The sequence below is a fragment of the Heterodontus francisci genome, chromosome 11 (assembly GCF_036365525.1).
Source record: "Heterodontus francisci isolate sHetFra1 chromosome 11, sHetFra1.hap1, whole genome shotgun sequence".
NCBI lineage: Eukaryota > Metazoa > Chordata > Chondrichthyes > Heterodontiformes > Heterodontidae > Heterodontus > Heterodontus francisci.
This window is the reverse complement of record NC_090381.1, coordinates 23,549,987-23,567,266: the sequence shown is the minus strand read 5'-3', so window position 1 is coordinate 23,567,266 and position 17,280 is coordinate 23,549,987. Positions and strand designations below refer to the sequence as shown.

The window sequence follows — 17,280 nt, the reverse complement described above, 5'->3', positions numbered from 1 at the left end:
GATGTTGTATCACATGAAGGTCCAAGCTATTATATTGACTTTCAATTTAATGTCTTGCTACAATGAAACAACTGACTGTTGAAATAATTGTTCCTTGGAAAGGATATATTCTGCCACAAAACTCCGTTGGTAATGTATAATTATATCAAGCTTTGTAACGGCCTGAATTTCACATGCAACTCATCAGAATCACTGTACAGTAGTGTAATTGCATGCTTCTCTAGAGAAGGATCTTACACACAATTGTGGGCAGATTCAACATTGGAGCAGAAGCAACGCAAAATTCCAAATATTTCAATGTAATATCTCTTTGCGTGGTTAACAGCCACCAGGTGTGAACCAAACTAAATAATCAGGTACTGTTGTTAAATACCTATATTGTAGAACAGAACTAATGCCTCCATGTGAAAGTACCTGTTTGGAACCATTATTCAGTAAAGATAGTGACTCCATAGGTACAAGTGCCTGTCTGGAGAGCTCCACAAAGCTATTCTTGCCTCACTTCAAAGACAATTGTTGATTTTGTATTGGAGAAGTAAGTCAAGAGGAAAATATTCCAGAAACTAAAACATCACAAAAGCTGATTCAACCATGTTCATTGAGAGAATTTAATTACTTATTGGCCATTAAAAAGTGTTTAAATATTTAAAATTAGATGAAAACAGGCAAAACTTTTTTTTTTAAAAAAACGATGGAAAAGTGGAAATCAAGAAAGCCCAGCCCTACCTGACAAACTTTGTCTTCTACAAATGCTAAACAGCAAAATAGGCTTTTACAAATCCCTGTTTATAATGACCGGTCACATATATGGATTAAATGCTGTTTGGCAAAACTCAATACTTAGTGGGTTTTGCCACTTTACCATTATATTGATCAATCTTACTGATTGGTTTCAGCTGAGAAGAAACCTTTGTTAAAAGGGAAGGAGTTAAACCACCTAAAGATTAAATTTAAATGTAATGGGATTGCTTGCTCATCTCACTGCCATTTAAGTAATACTCAGAGCAGACAATCCAGTTAAATTTAAGTTTAACATAAGCATTCTTTTCCTTAATCATTTAATATTCTTCCAGTGGGCTTTAATTAAATTAACTTTTTATTCACAAGAAAGCATTTTGGATGGTGCATAAGCAATGCAACAATAGCTTGAATTCCTGATGTGCTGCTCAAACTGTGCAGCTGCCATGTTTAAATGTAATGATCACTTGGAGCCTTTCCAAATCAATTACGTCTGAATTCCAATGTATTTATCCACAGAAGTACTGTACCCATGTTCTTTTATTCTTGTATACAGTTGAAAGCCGTTTCTCCTCCTTCTGCTGATGGCATGACTCCTTGCTGAGATAGTTTCATAATACTGGTCACTCATCTAAGTAGCCATTCTCTGCATAAACCTAGAGACTGGACACTGCAGGTATTCAACTACAGGGGACATAACAGCCAAAGTGATCCTATCCCCACACATGCATGCTCCTCACGAGGGTTACTGAATAGTGATTAACAGCAGCAGTTCTCTCACTTTAAAAAAAAAAACTCCCTTACTACTGGTACGACAGATCAGCTGACGAAGCAGATTGGTATTTGAATCCAAGACCTTCCTCGTCTTGAAAGCTCAACTACTCATTGCCTTAAACAGCTAAGTCAATGGAAGTAGTAGATTGGCAGATGTGATGAGGATTGCCGGCTATTTGTTCGTAACACTTTCTGAATGGGTTTCCTGCTTCCATGCCTTTAGAATGCAGAAAAATAAGATCAACAGATGTGATTAGCCAAACTAGTAAACTGGCATCAGGTCGTTGGGACATAAAGAGTACAAAGGTTTGGGATGTGTTATGGCTTCCATGAGATTCGACAACAGCGCAGTAATATGCCTTTAGCTGACGTTGATCACCTCTTGAAAATAAACACAGCACTACATTCCACTGAGATGCCCCTATACAAGGTCACCGATACATTAAAAAAGGAGCTTGCTCTTTTGCCAGATAGGGCTTTGAGAATGCAACCCACCAACTTTTCCCCAAGATCAAGCTTTTAAAGGAAAAACACATTGACCTGCACCCAATCTTGCTTCAACTGATTATATAAAGACTGACATGGGATTTCAAGTGATATTTCATTAAATGTATTTAGTATTAGCAGGTATAGCTTGATGGCATGGTTCTGAATTATTGTTGTTTCCCCACTACAAGATAGACTTGGGAACAAATTATGTTTGAAGTGTTCTCTTTTAAAATATTAAATTTTCCCACATTTCATTAGAAAGCTACACGCTGCAGGTTTTAAACCGATAAAGCCAGTTTGGGGAATGCTACAGCTCAGGTTTATTTTGAACAAAGAAAGAGATTTAAAAAGTTGTTGTCTTATTAAATCAGAATGGTCACTGTTGATTGGGAACAGGAGACATTTTCTTTAAACCCACACCCATTAAAAAAGGACAAGAGACAGTTTTATTTATCAGCCTACTGGCGAAGCAGTGAACAGGCAATTCAGAGCGACAGCCTTCCCATTTGCAAGAGGCACAGCAGATAAAGATAAAATGCAGAGTCAGCAATATAGTTGAGGGGAGGATGCCTGGCCTAGCACGGGGAACCGCACTCATTTCAAGCCCATGGAGCCAGTTAAGTGAACCCACTAACAGATGGGGGTAGGGTTTTTTAAAATTACATGTTCTCCTAAAGGAGGTGAAAAACAATTTACAAAACTTAATCTTTCCCCTGAATTTAGAAGATAGTATCCTATGTATGTTTTGTTCATCTGACACTACAGTCAACATTATTTAATCCCGGCTGGTTGCACTCCTCAGAGGATATTCCCACAATCAAAATAGGATTGCACCCAAGAAAACGGAGCATTTGGTAATCTACATTGAGTGTTATTGCTCAGCTTCCCTGTATACACCAGTAGTCAGTAGAGTCCATGCAAGGGCAGGTTATGAAGCGTGAGAGAATGAGGGTTCACTTTACCTGCATACCTCGTTGCCCTGGGATCAGCATACAATGTTAAAATAGCTTTCTGCTGAACCTGGGATGCATTGTGTAAGTGGGCCTCGGCAAGGATTTCTTAAGATTAAGCAACTGATGGAATGTGTGAAAGTCACTCATTCATGTCTTTTGGGAGATTGAGGACTTACATGAATCTTGTTGTATCCATATTGTTATTCTGATGTCACCTTTATGTATGTTCGATGTACTGAGATTTAGTGGGAGAATGTATGGAATGTAGAGATCAAAGATAGTTAGCATAAGAATTGAGTGAACCACTATATGTTGCACATATGCTGGATTGTAGAGTGTAGTGTACCTGAACAGTTATGTTGGATTGTGTAATATGAGCTCATTAAAGACCAGTGTACCCGAGAATACATACTGAATCTTGTAGTGTAATGCCTCATTAAAGACCATTACAACTGATGCCTGTGTACAATGGTATTTAAAGTAGCGAAACAAACTAGAAGAAAGCTGCCCTAACAAAGTGTGCAAATTTTATAGATCTTCCATCAACTGCACAAGCACAGAGCCATATTTCTATAGTTAAAATTGTTCTATGGAATAGAAATCTACAGGATCTACTTCCCACCTTACTGATCTGCTCTTCATACTCCTGTCGAACCTCACCAGGTTTGCATAGTTGAGGTCGTGGGCACAATCTGTCAACTTATAAAAGAACAGATAGATCAATTTTCCAGTACATTACTCATTGATGCAAACATTTCGACCAATCCCTGGGATTCCTGTTCCTGATTACAGATGTGACCATGCTGCTACAAAGGTTACATCAAGAACTACCAATGGATTTTTAGTTTGAAAAAAATAAGCAAGTAGCAGCGACTGTCTAGCTCACTTGTAGGTCTGAGAAATAACAAACAGGGAAGAACTGGTTACTATCTGTAAATCACTAACTCTCAACAACTATGTTTATCTAAACTTCACACTAAACTTAAAAAGCAAAATACTGCAGATGCTGAAAATCTGAAACAAAAACAGAAAATGTTGGAAATGCTCAGCAAGTCAGGCAGCATCTGTGGAGAGAGAAGCAGAGTTAACATTTCAGGTCGATGACCTATCAGGACTGAGCTCTGCTGGAAATACTCAGCAGATCAAGCAGCATCTGTGGAGTAAAATAACATTCTGTTTTTGTTAAAAAAAAAGTTTGGCCCAATTTATTGTTTAGATTTGGTGCAATATGCAATTGAGAGTTATGTCACTTGATGCACTAACAGCTATATACAGTCCCCATCACTTACAGTGGGCACATTTGTGCACCTGCCATTTGCTTGTATGCATAATGGCCCACCGGAATTACATTCATCACTTTATGGAGGTCGAGCACAACTTTTAATAAGATGTTATTTTACCTGAAGGATGTTTAAAATCTTGAATTGGGCATTGGTCGCAGTTGGCAGAACTTTCTAATTTGACTCAAAAGCTGCTGTTAAATACTTGTAGCAGACAATGAGAAAAAAGCCCATTTAGCATTGTGCTAATTATGCACAAAATACCAGTTACAATACATAGAGCATTATAAATTAAAAGATTTGCTTTCTTTGGAGGATCTTAGATTGGATAAAAAAAAATACATCTAGACCAGCATAAAACAAATACCCAGCATTCTTGTTTTTCTTCATACACCCAGTCAATGTGTTTGATTATTCCTCCCATGCAGAATATTTAAGGGCTTTACGGTTATCACACTGAGGCCACATATGTTACACACACTGTGGAAGATTTCTTTGCTGTTACAACTTAATTACAACTCTTACAACATAGGGATGATAATTTTACTTTAATATTCACTGCACAGTAACCAGGTGCAATCTAGTGAGGAAGGACAGTCATTTCTGCTTAAAACAGCATTTAAAAGGTGCTACAAGGGAATTGGATAAATACATGGTGAAAAAAAAGAGTGCAGGGCTATGGGGAAAGAGGAGGAGAGTGGAACTAATTGGATAGCTCTTTTAAAGAGCAAGCACAGGCATGATGGGCCAAATGGTAATCTTCTGTACTGTATCATTCTATGATTCTAACTAGATTTCTGAAATAAACAACTGCCCATTTTAAGCAGTGGTGACTGTACATTATTTCATAAAATTACTGTCAAAACTTTGTAGTTACTTGTAGCAAAAACTACAGCACCAGTACTAACCTTTGTGCAAACATACTCGGTATGCTGACATACACAAAGTAAAGCATAGCAAACGCTAGTATGACCAGGTATCACCATACCCAGGGACTTGGGTTATAAAATTTAGGCAGAAATGACTTGAAGTTACCATAGCAAAAAAGGTATATAAAAGTATATACACCTACACAAGATCATCACTAGTTTGCTTTACATTTACAACATGGATTTATACACATATCTGCACAATTGGTGGCTAAATTAGCAATACAAGTGTTCTGGGCAGAGGCCGAGCACATCTTCCCATCAATTTCCATACCACAGCTCCATTACTGCGAGCACTGTTTCACATTAACCCAACCAGAATTCATCTCGTTTTTTTTTTAGTAATCTATTTATTCCACAAATGTATCAAGTTGCTAACCATTATTGCCCACACTTATTTTCCTTAAATCTTGCCCCAAGCCATAAATTTTCCCTCCACATCCTTCTGAAGGAGCTGTTCCCAATTTATCCCAATTATGCATTTCATTGCAAGGTCTGCTGTCCTGAAATCCAGATTCTTAATTTTAAGGTTACAATGGGTCTTAAAATCAATAACTTGATGATTAGAACACACTTGGCCCTTACTTTGACTTGATTTATTAATCTCAAAAGTTAAGACAGGGCAGGGGAGGGGAGAACAGTGTAGTGCCGACTGCTGATAGATGTCAATTTGCGATAATAAAAGCAAAATACTGCAGATGTTGAAAATCTGAAATAAAAACAAGAAATGCTGGAAATACTCAGCAGGTTTGGCAGCATCTGTGGAGAGAGAAGCAGAGTTAACGTTTCAGGTCCGTGACCCTTCTTCAGAACAGGCAAATACTAGAAATGTGAAAGGTTATAAACAAGTAAAGCGGGGGTGGGGCAAGAGATAACAAAGCAGGTGTAGATAGGACAAGGTCACAGAATCGCTGACCAGAAGGTCCTGGAGCAAAGGCAAACAATATGTTAATCGTGTGTTGAAAGACAAAGCATTAGTACAGATAGCGCGTTAACAGACTGAAAATTGAACAGGCACAAGTACAAACATGAAAAAAAAGTGGGTAAGCAAACCGAACAAACTATGAAATAAAATAACAAAAAATAAACAAACAAAAGTAAAACGGGGGGGCCCGTCATGCTCTGAAATTATTGACCTCAATGTTCAGTCCAGCAGGCTGTAGTGTGCCTAATCGGTAAATGAGATGCTGTTCCTGAGCTTGCGTTGATGTTCACTGGAACACTGCAGCAATCCCAGGACAGAGATGTGAGCATGAGAGCAGGGGGGAGTGTTGAAATGGCAAGCGACAGGAAGCTCGGAGTCATGCTTTTGGACTGAGCAGAGGTGTTTCGCAAAGCGGTCTCCCAGTCTGTGTTTGGTCTCCCCAATGTAGAGGAGACCACATTGTGAGCAGCAAATATGGTATACATTGAAAGAAGTACAAGTAAATCGCTGCTCCACCTGAAAGGAGTGTTTGGGGCATTGGATAGTGAAGAGAGAGGAGATAAATAGGCAGGTATTACGCCTCCTGTGGAAAGTGAGGACAGGGGGAACCCTGTCGTGGTTCTGGGAGGGAAGGGAAGGGGTGAGGGTAGAGGTGCGGGAAATGGGCCGGACATGGTTGAGGTTTGCCATCCTTTCTCCCAGCAAACTCGGCGATGTGGTTTTCGTTGTTTTCAGTTCTCACTCACCCTCTCCGTCTCTTGGCTCCTCGCTCCGGTGCTGGGGGAACTGCTGCCTGATCTGCTCCTGCAGCTCTGTGTTAACCAGGTTGCCGCCACGGGCCTTCGTCCGTGCCCAATTGGACAGGCGACGGCGGCACAGCGGGCAGTTCAGGTTGCTGATCGCCACTGTCTGCTGGAAGCAGCTCAGACACAGCGAGTGGCCGCAGGGCGGCGTCACCGGCTCCGCCAGTAGCTCCTGGCAAACTGGACACAAACACTCGGCCAGGCTGAGGGCTGGGGCCTTAGGCTCGGCAAAGCCGCTCTGTCTTTTCCGCCCCATTTCGGTCGCTCGAGCTCCGGTTTAGTCCAGCTTGCGAACCGTTTCCTGTTCCATCCGAAGTTAATTTCGGAGGGAAGGGTAGGATTCCCCTCGACCGCTCCCCCACTTCCCTCAGCCCAGCGGAGAAACTCCTCACAACAGCCCGCACTGCGGCCTTCCTTCAAAATACCAACATCTCCCGCTCTCGAGCGCAACTTCACACCACGGCTGCGCGTGCACCCCAGCCACCGGCCGCACCACGACTGCGCATGCTCACCGGCCGCACCACGGCTGCGCATGCTCCCCAGCCACCGGCCGCACTGCGGCTGCGCCTGCTTCCCAGCCACCGGCCGCACTGCGGCTGCGCGTTTTGAATTCATGGAGCGTTATTTATTTCCATGTTCAATCGTTTGGTTAAAACTGCAGGAAAATTCAGAAGTGGAACACTGCGGATGCTGGAAATATGAAATATAAACATCAATTTTATGAACGGTGAGGATAGTGATAAATATCAAGAGGACGTAGACTGGCTGTGGAATGGGCGGACAAATGGCAGATGAAATTTAATAAAGAAAAATGTGGTGTTTCATTTTGGTCAGATGAGGAGAGACAACATAAATTAAAGGGTACAATTCTAAATGGATGCAAGAGCAGAGGGACCTGCGGGTACATGTGCACAAATCATTAAAGGTGGCAGGGCAGATTGGGAAAGTGGTTAATAAAGTGTACGGGATCTTGGTCTTTATAAATTGGGACATAGAGTACAAAAACAAGGAAATTATGATAAACCTGAATAAAACACTGGTTTGGCCACAACTGCAATATTGGCCGGAAATTTATGACCACCCCCCGCCAAAACCAGCGAGCTGGTGGCAGGGGAGGGGTTCAAAATTGAGTGGGAGGTGGGAAAGCCATTTCCAACACCTTCCCACCTCTGAGGCAATTTTACGCAGGGCGTCAGCGTCAGCGAGCAACAGCCCACCCGCCCCAGGCCAATCAAGGCCTTTAAGTGGCCAATGAATTTCCACTTAAGGGCCTCCTCCTGCCGTCGCTGGTATTTTACCCACGGCGGCCAGAAGGCAAAGGCCCCAAGAACCCCGCCTGGTAAAACCAGGCAGCTCTCTTACGGGCTGGGGCGGAGGGCCTCCTGATCAGCACCCTGTGCCCCACAGAGCACCAACCGTCCCAACACCTAATAGTTCCCGCCCCCGCAACCGAACCCCTTGCCTCAGCGGGGCCCAGGTGATTGTCCCCGGAGAGGCCCCAAAAACGTATCTATCTTCCTGGCCGTCTTTCCTCTTGCCTCCGATGGCTGGGTGTATTCACAGAAGTGGCCACTGCTGCCAGTGGCGCTGCTGGGACAAAGAGCTGCCGGCCCGCTGATTGGACGGCAGCTCCATTAGGCAGGCCATCCTACCTCAAGGAGGTGGAAGTCCCGCCCAAGACCAATTAAAGGCCTAGGGAGCGAAAAATCCCGACGTGGCTCCCGAGGCTGGCGGAAGCTGACTTGCCACCAACTATTTCGGCAGGTAGGCGGGGACACCCACCCAACGTAAAATGCCAGCCATTATGTCCAATTCTGGGCATCCCAGGGCACCACACAATAGGAAGGATGTGAAGACATTAGAGAAGGTACAGAAAAGATTGGCTGCGTTTGCTGACAATGCAACCACTGGGTGGCACAGTACAGGCACATGCGAAATGCAGCCTCGTGCACTGAAACATCACTGTCTGCAAAGTTTTTGGCAGCTGCCAGTAGCAAAGATGGCGCTGCTCAAATTTATCACTAAACGAAAACAAATGAAACCAAAAGGTGATCGCCACTTCTATCCCACCCCCAACAGTACCCCACTCCCTCCTGCCATCGTGCTTTTCTTTGCCGCTGCCTCCTGCGCCCGTCTGCTTGCCGCTTGCTCCTCACCTCAGCCACTTGCTCCACGCACCACTCCCTCCCCCCCACCACCACCACCTATGGGCCCTCGCTCGTGACCTCGCCACTTCCTCCCTTCTGCTCTGTCTCTGCTCCCCGCTCCCTCCCACTTCTGGTCCCCGCTCCCTCCTGCGATTTCCACTTCGCTTCCCCACTCCCTCCCACACCCGCCTCCTTGCCACTCCATTCCGTTGTTTTTTCCCACGCCTGTCTGCTCGCCATTCCATTCTGTCACTTGCTCCTCTCCTCACTGCCGGAGAAGCCACGGGGAGGGAGCGAACGAACGGGGTGCTAGCAGCGAGTGGGAAAGGAGCGGCAGGATGGAGCGGCGGGATGGAGCAGAGAACAAGCAGGAGCAGGCAAACAATGGTGAGAATGGCATGAGGGAGCGAGGAAGAGAAGCCACGATTGAGGCACCAATTGTGGGAGGGAGCGAGGAAGAGAAGTGAAGACTGAGGCACTGATTGTGGGAGGGAGCGAGGAAGGGAAACGGGGATTGAGGCACCGATTGTGGGAGGGAGCGAGGAAGAGATGGTGATTGAGGCACCGATTGTGGGAGGGAGCGAGGAAGAGAAGCCACAATTGAGGCACCGATTGTGGGAGGGAGCGAGGAAGAGAAGGTGATTGAGGCACCGATTGTGGGAGGGAGCGAGGAAGAGGTGAAGATTGAGGCACTGATTGTGGGAGGGAGCGAGGAAGAGAAGTGAAGATTGAGGCACTGATTGTGGGAGGGAGCGAGGAAGAGAAGTGAAGCTTAAGGCACTGATTGTGGGAGGGAGCGAGGAAGAGAAGCCACGATTGAGGCACCGATTGTGGGAGGGAGCGAGGAAGAGAAGTGAAGATTGAGGCACTGATTGTGGGAGGGAGCGAGGAAGAGAAGTGAAGATTGAAGCACTGATTGTGGGAGGGAGCGAGGAAGAGAAGCCACGATTGAGGCACCGATTGTGGGAGGGAGCGAGGAAGAGAAGTGAAGATTGAGGCACTGATTGTGGGAGGGAGCGAGGAAGAGAAGTGAAGATCGAGGCACTGATTGTGGGAGGGAGCGAGGAAGAGAAGTGAAGATTGAAGCACTGATTGTGGGAGGGAGCGAGGAAGAGAAGCCACGATTGAGGCACCAATTGTGGGAGGGAGCGAGGAAGAGAAGTGAAGATTGAGGCACCGATTGTGGGAGGGAGCGAGGAACAGAACTGAAGATTGAGGCCCCGATTGTGGGAGGGAGCGAGTAAGAGAAGCCACAATTGAGGCACCGATTGTGGGAGGGAGTGAGGAAGAGAAGCCTCGATTGAGGCACCGATTATGGGAGGGAGCGAGGAAGAAAAGCCACAATTGAGGCACCGATTGTGGGAGGGAGCGAGGAAGAGAAGGTGATTGAGGCACCGATTGTGGGAGGGAGCGAGGAAGAGGTGAAGATTGAGGCACTGATTGTGGGAGGGAGCGAGGAAGAGAAGTGAAGATTGAGGCACTGATTGTGGGAGGGAGCGAGGAAGGGAAGTGAAGCTTAAGGCACTGATTGTGGGAGGGAGCGAGGAAGAGAAGCCATGATTGAAGCACCGATTGTGGGAGGGAGCGAGGAAGAGAAGTGAAGATTGAGGCACTGATTGTGGGAGGGAGCGAGGAAGAGAAGTGAAGATTGAAGCACTGATTGTGGGAGGGAGCGAGGAAGAGAAGCCACGATTGAGGCACCGATTGTGGGAGGGAGCGAGGAAGAGAAGTGAAGATTGAGGCACTGATTGTGGGAGGGAGCGAGGAAGAGAAGTGAAGATTGAGGCACTGATTGTGGGAGGGAGCGAGGAAGAGAAGTGAAGATTGAGGCACTGATTGTGGGAGGGAGCGAGGAAGAGAAGTGAAGATTGAAGCACTGATTGTGGGAGGGAGCGAGGAAGAGAAGCCACGATTGAGGCACCGATTGTGGGAGGGAGCGAGGAAGAGAAGTGAAGATTGAGGCACCGATTGTGGGAGGGAGCGAGGAACAGAACTGAAGATTGAGGCCCCGATTGTGGGAGGGAGCGATTAAGAGAAGCCACGATTGAGGCACCGATTGTGGGAGGGAGTGAGGAAGAGAAGCCTCGATTGAGGCACCGATTATGGGAGGGAGCGAGGAAGAGAAGTGAAGATTGAGGTACTGATTGTGGGAGGGAGTGAGGAAGAGAAATGGAGATTGAGGTACTGATTGTGGGAGGGAGCGAGTAAGAGAAGCCACGATTGAGGCACCGATTGTGGGAGGGAGTGAGGAAGAGAAGCCTCGATTGAGGCACCGATTATGGGAGGGAGCGAGGAAGAGAAGCCACAATTGAGGCACCGATTATGGGAGGGAGCGAGGAAGAGAAGCCACAATTGAGGCACCGATTGTGGGAGGGAGTGAGGAAGAGAAGTGAAGATTGAGGTACTAATTGTGGGAGGGAGCGAGGAAGAGAAGCGGAGATTGAGGTGCTGATTGTGGGAGGGAGCGAGGAAGAGACACCACGATTGAGGCACCGATTGTGGGAGGGCATGAGGAAGAGAAGTGAAGATTGAAGCACTGATTGTGGGAGGGAGCGAGGAATAGAAGTGGAGATTGAGGCACTGATTGCACGAGGGAGCGAGGAAGAGAAGCGGTGATTGAGGCACCGATTGTGGGAGGGAGCGAGGAAGGGAAGCGCCGATTGAGGCACCGATTGTGGGAGGGAGCGAGGAAGAGGAGTGGTGATTGAGGATCGAGGCCCAGTCTCTTACCTTCCGGGAGCGGAGCGGACCTGTGGGGAGAACGCCGAGAGCGGAGCCAAGAAATCGAACCCGAGGATAGAGGCCCCATCTCTTACCTTCCGGGAGCGGAGAGCAGTCGGACCTGTGTGAGAGCAGTCCAAGTGCACTGGAGTTTGAAAAAAAAAGTCAACAGTGACATCACAGGAATGCTGTAAGATGATTGGTTGGTGAGTAACTGCTGTTGGGGAATAGCTATAAATAGCTGGCTTAGTAACTAAGGTAAGAAAGGTTTACAGTTTATTTTCATATATAGAAAGTAGTGTTTTTTATTGAGTTCTGCAGTAACGAGGACCAGGGAAGAAGGGCCCTAGAGCAATTGATATTATTTGATATTTGATATTAAGCATCTTCCAAAAGGTTTAATTTAAAGGGTTAAGTCATGGCAGGAGAGCTCAAAGCCGTGGTGTGCTCCTCGTGCTCTATGTGGGAAGTCGGGAGCAATTCCAGTGCCTGGGACCAGCATGTGTGCAGGAAGTGTCTCTAGCTGCAGCTCCTGGAAGCCCGGGTTTCGGAGCTGGAGCGGCGGCTGGGGACACTGTGGAGCATTCGTGAGGCACAGAGTATCGTGGATAGCACGTATAGAGAGGTGGTCACATCGCAGGGTCAGACTCCACAGGCAGGAAGGGAATGGGTGACCACCAGGCAGAGCAAGAGGACTAGGCAGGCAGTGCAGGAATCTCCTGTGGCTATTCCCCTGCAAAACAGATATACTGCTTTGGATACTGTTGGGGGAAATGGCCTCTCAGGGGAAAGCAGCAACAGTCCAATTCGTTGCACCACAGTTGGCTCTGCTGCACAGGGGAGTAGTAAAAAGTGTAGGAATGCAATAGTTATAGGGGATTCAATTGTAAGGGGAATAGATAGGCCTTTCTGTGGCCGCAAAAGAGACTCCAGGATGGTATATTGCCTCCCTGGTGCTCGGGTCAAGGATGTCTCAGAGCGGTTACAGGATATTCTGAAGGGGGAGGGTGAACAGCCAGTGGTCGTGGTACACATTGGTACAAACAACGTAGGTAAAAAAAAGGATGAGGTCCTAAAAGCAGAATATAGGGAGCTAGGAAGTAAGTTGAAAAGTAGAACCTCAGCCGGCCATGACACATTTGGTCACTCAGGGAGTTCATTGAGGGAAAAACTGGGCGGCAGAGTGGTTAGCACCGCAGCCTCACAGCTCCAGCGACCCGGGTTCAATTCTGGGTACTGTCTGTGTGGAGTTTGCACGTTCTCCCTGTGTCTGCGTGGGTTTCCTCAAGGTGCTCCGGTTTCCTCCCACATGCCAAAGACTTGCAGGTTGATAGGTAAATTGGCCATTATAAATTGCCCCTAGTATAGGTAGGGGAATGTGGGGACAGGTGGGGATGTGGTAGGAATATGGAATTAGTGTAGGGTTAGTATAAATGGGTGGTTGATGGTCGGCACAGACTCGGTGGGCCGAAGGGCCTGTTTCAGTGCTGTATCTCTAAAACTAAAAACAAAGGTCGTGATCTCAGGATTACTACCAGTGCCATGTGCTAGTCAGAGTAGAAATAGCAGGATATATCGGATGACTACGTGGCTGAAGAGATGGTGTGAGGGGGAACGTTTTAGATTCCTGGGACACTGGGACTGGTTCTGGGGAGATGGGGCCAGTACAAACTGGACGGGTTACAACTGGGCAGGACTGGGATTGATGTCCTAGGGGGAGTATTTGCTAGAGTGGTTGGGGAGGGTTTAAACTAAAATGGCAGGGGGATGGGAACCTTTGCAAGGAGTCAGAGGAGGGGGGATCAAAGACAAGAACAAAAGACAGGAAGGGGAATAAGAAAAGTGATAGGCAGAGAGATCAAGGGCCAGAATCAAATAGAGCCACAGTGAAAAATAGTGGGAAGGGAACAAGTAATGTCAAAAAGACAAGCCTTAAGGCTTTGTGCCTTAACGCGCGGAGCATGCGCAATAAAGTGGATGAATTAATCGCACAAATAGATGTAAACGGGTATGATTTTTTTAAAAATTCATTCATGGGATGTGGGCGTCGCTGGCCAGGCCAGCATTTATTGCCCATCCCTAATTGCCCTTGAGAAGGTGGTGGTGAGCCGGTGCAGTCCATGTGGGGTAGGTACACCCACAGTGCTGTTAGGAAGGGAGTTCCAGGATTTTGACCCAGCCACAGTGAAGGAACGGCGATATAGTTCCAAGTCAGGATGGTGTGTGACTTGGAGGGGAACTTGCAGGTGGTGGCGTTCCCATGTATTTGCTGCCCTTGTCCTTCTAGTTGGTAGAGGTCGTGGGTTTGGAAGGTGCTGTCTAAGGAGCCTTGGTGCATTGCTGCAGTGCATCTTGAAGATGGTACACACTGCTGCCACTGTGCGTCGGTGGTGGAGGGAGTGAATGTTTGTTAATGGGGTGCCAATCAAGCGGGCTTATTTGTCCTGGATGGTGTCGAGCTTCTTGAGTGTTGTTGGAGCTGCACCCATCCAGGCAAGTGGAGAGTATTCCATCACACTCCTGACTTGTGCCTTGTAGATGGTGGACAGGCTTTGGGGAGTCAGGAGGTGAGTTACTCGCCTCAGGATTCCTAGCCTCTGACCTGCTCTTGTAGCCACGGTATTTATATGGTTACTCCAGTTCAGTTTCTGGTCAATGGTAACCCCTAGGATGGTGATAGTGGGGGATTCAGCGATGGTAATGCCATTGAGTGTCAAGGGGAGATGGTTAGATTCTCTCTTGTTGGAGATGGTCATTGCCCGGCACTTGTGTGGCACGAATTTTACTTGCCACTTATCAGCCCAAGCCTGGATATTGTCCAGGCCTTGCTGCATTTCTACACGGACTGCTTCAGTATCTGAGGAGTCACGAATGGTGCTGAACATTGTGCAATCATCAGTGAACATCCCCACTTCTGACCTTGTGATTGAAGGAAGGTCATTGATGAAGCAGCTGAAGATGGTTGGGCCTAGGACACTGCCCTAAGGAACTCCTGCAGTGATGTCCTGGAGCTCAGATGATTGACATCCAACAACCACAACCTTCTTCCTTTGTGCTAGGTATGACTCCAGCCAGCGGAGGGTTTTCCCCCTGATTCCCATTGACCTCAGTTTTGCTAGGGCTCCTTGATGCCATACTTGGTCAAATGCTGCCTTGATGTCAAGGGCAGTCACTCTCACCTCACCTCTTGAGTTCAGCTCCTTTATCCATGTTTGAACCAAGGCTGTAATGTGGTGAGGAGCTGAGTGGCCCTGGTGGAACCCAAACTGAGCGTCACTGAGCAGATTGTTGCTAAGCAAGTGCCGCTTGATGGCACTGTTGATGACACATTCCATCACTTTACTGATGATTAAGAGTAGGCTAATGGGGCGGTAGTTGGCCGGGTTGGATTTGTCCTGCTTTTTGTGTACAGGACATACCTGGGCAATTTTCCACATTGCAGGGTAGATGCCAGTGTTGTAGCTGTACTGGAACAGCTTGGCTAGGGGCGCGGCAAGTTCTGGAGCACAGGTCTTCAGTACTATTGCTGGAATATTGTCAGGGCCCATAGCTTTTGCAGTATCCAGTGCCTTCAGTCGTTTCTTGATATCACGTGGAGTGAATCGAATTGGCTGAAGTCTGGCATCTGTGATGCTGGGGACTTCAGGAGGAGGCTGAGATGGATCATCAACTCGGCACTTCTGGCTGAAGATTGTTGCAAATGCTTCAGCCTTATCTTTCGCACTGATGTGCTGGGCTCCCCCATCATTGAGGATGGGGATATTTGTGGAGCCACCTCCTCCAGTTAGTTGTTTAATTATCCACCACCATTCTCGGTTGTATGTGGCAGGACTGCAGTGCTTAGATCTGATCCGTTGGTTATGGGATCGTTTAGCTCTGTCTATCGCATGCTGCTTATGCAGTTTGGCATGCAAGTAGTCCTGGGTTGTAGCTTCACCAGGTTGACGCCTCATTTTGAGGTATGCCTGGTGCTGCATCTGGCATGCCCTCCTGCACTCTTCATTGAACCAGGGTTGGTCTCCTGGCTTGATGGTAATGGTAGAGTGGGGGATATGCCGGGCCATGAGGTTACAGATTGTGGTTGAGTACAATTCTGCTGCTGCTGATGGCCCACAGTTCCTCATGGATGCTCAGTTTTGCATTGCTAGATCTGTTCAAAATCTATCCCATTCAGCACGGTGATAGTGCCACACAACACGATGGACGGTATCCTCAATGTGAAGGCGGGACTTCGTCTCCACAAGGAATGTGCGATGGTCACTCCTACCAATACTGTCATGGACAGATGCATCTGCGGCAGGCAGATTGGTGAGGATGAGGTTGAGTATGTTCTTCCCTCGTGTTGGTTCCCCCACCACCTGCCGCAGACCCAGTCTAGCAGCCATGTCCTTTAGGACTCGGCCAGCTCGGTCAGTAGTGGTACTACCGAGCCACTCTTGGTGATGGACATTGAAGTCCCCCACCCAGAGTACATTTTGTGCCCTTGCCACCCTCAGTGCTTCCTCCAAGTAGTGTTCAACGTGGAGGAGGACTGAGTCATCAGCTGAGGGAGGGCGGTAGGTGGTAATCAGTAGGAGGTTACCTTGCCCATGTTTGACCTGATGCCATGAGACTTCATGGGATCCGGAGTCGATGTTGAGGACTCCCAGGGCAACTCCCTCCCTACTGTATACCACAGTGCCACCACCTCTGCTGGGTCTGTCTTACCGGTGGGACATGACATACTCGGGGATGGTGATGGCAGTGTCTGGGACATTGTCTGTAAGGTATGATTCTGTGAGTATGACTATGTCAGGCTGTTGCTTGACTAGTCTGTGGGACAGCTCTCCCAACTTTGGCACAAGCCCCCAGATGTTAGTAATGAGGACTTTGTAGGATCGACAGGGCTGGGTTTGCCGTTGTCGTTTCCGGTGCCTAGGTCAATGCCGGGTGGTCCGTCTGGTTTCATTCCTTTTTATAGACTTTGTAGCGGTTAGGTGTCGTCAGGTTTACGGAGACATGGCTGCAGGGTGACCAGGGATGGGAAATGAACATCCAGGGGTATTCAGTATTTAGGAAGGACAGACAAAAAGTAAAAGGCGGTGGAGTTGCATTGCTGGTTAAAGAGGAAATTAACGCAATAGTGAGGAAAGATATTTGCTCTGATGATGTGGAATCTGTATGGGTAGAGCTGAGAAACACTAAGGGGCAGAAAACATTAGTGGGGGTTGTATATAGACCCCCAAACTGTAGTGGTGATGTTGGGAATGGCATTAAACAGGAAATTAGAGACGCATGCGATAAAGGAACATCTGTAATTATGGGTGAGTTTAATCTGCATATAGATTGGGCAAATCAAATTAGTCACAATACAGTAGAGGAGGAATTCATGGAGTGCATGCGGGATGGTTTTCTGGACCAATACGTTGAGGACCCAACTAGAGAATAGGCCATCCTAGACTGGGTATTGTGTAATGAGAGAGGAATAATTGACAATCTAGCGTTGCGACACCCCTTGGGGATGAGCGACCATAATATGATA

General features: G+C 47.1%; 1 protein-coding gene across 1 annotated transcript in view; it reads right to left on the bottom strand.

Moving 5' to 3' along the window:
- The window catches only part of rnf168 (ring finger protein 168), a 43,279-nt gene extending 35,902 nt beyond the window's left edge, over window positions 1-7,377 (bottom strand). Inside the window, exons 1-2 of the mRNA XM_068041829.1 lie at window positions 6,835-7,377; window positions 3,577-3,653 (exon numbers count right to left, since the gene is read on the bottom strand). Coding sequence (XP_067897930.1) covers window positions 3,577-3,653; window positions 6,835-7,147 — 390 coding nt within the window. The 5' untranslated portion in view covers window positions 7,148-7,377. The remainder of the gene's footprint in view (window positions 1-3,576; window positions 3,654-6,834) is intronic.
- Between the last annotated feature and the right edge of the window lie 9,903 nt (window positions 7,378-17,280).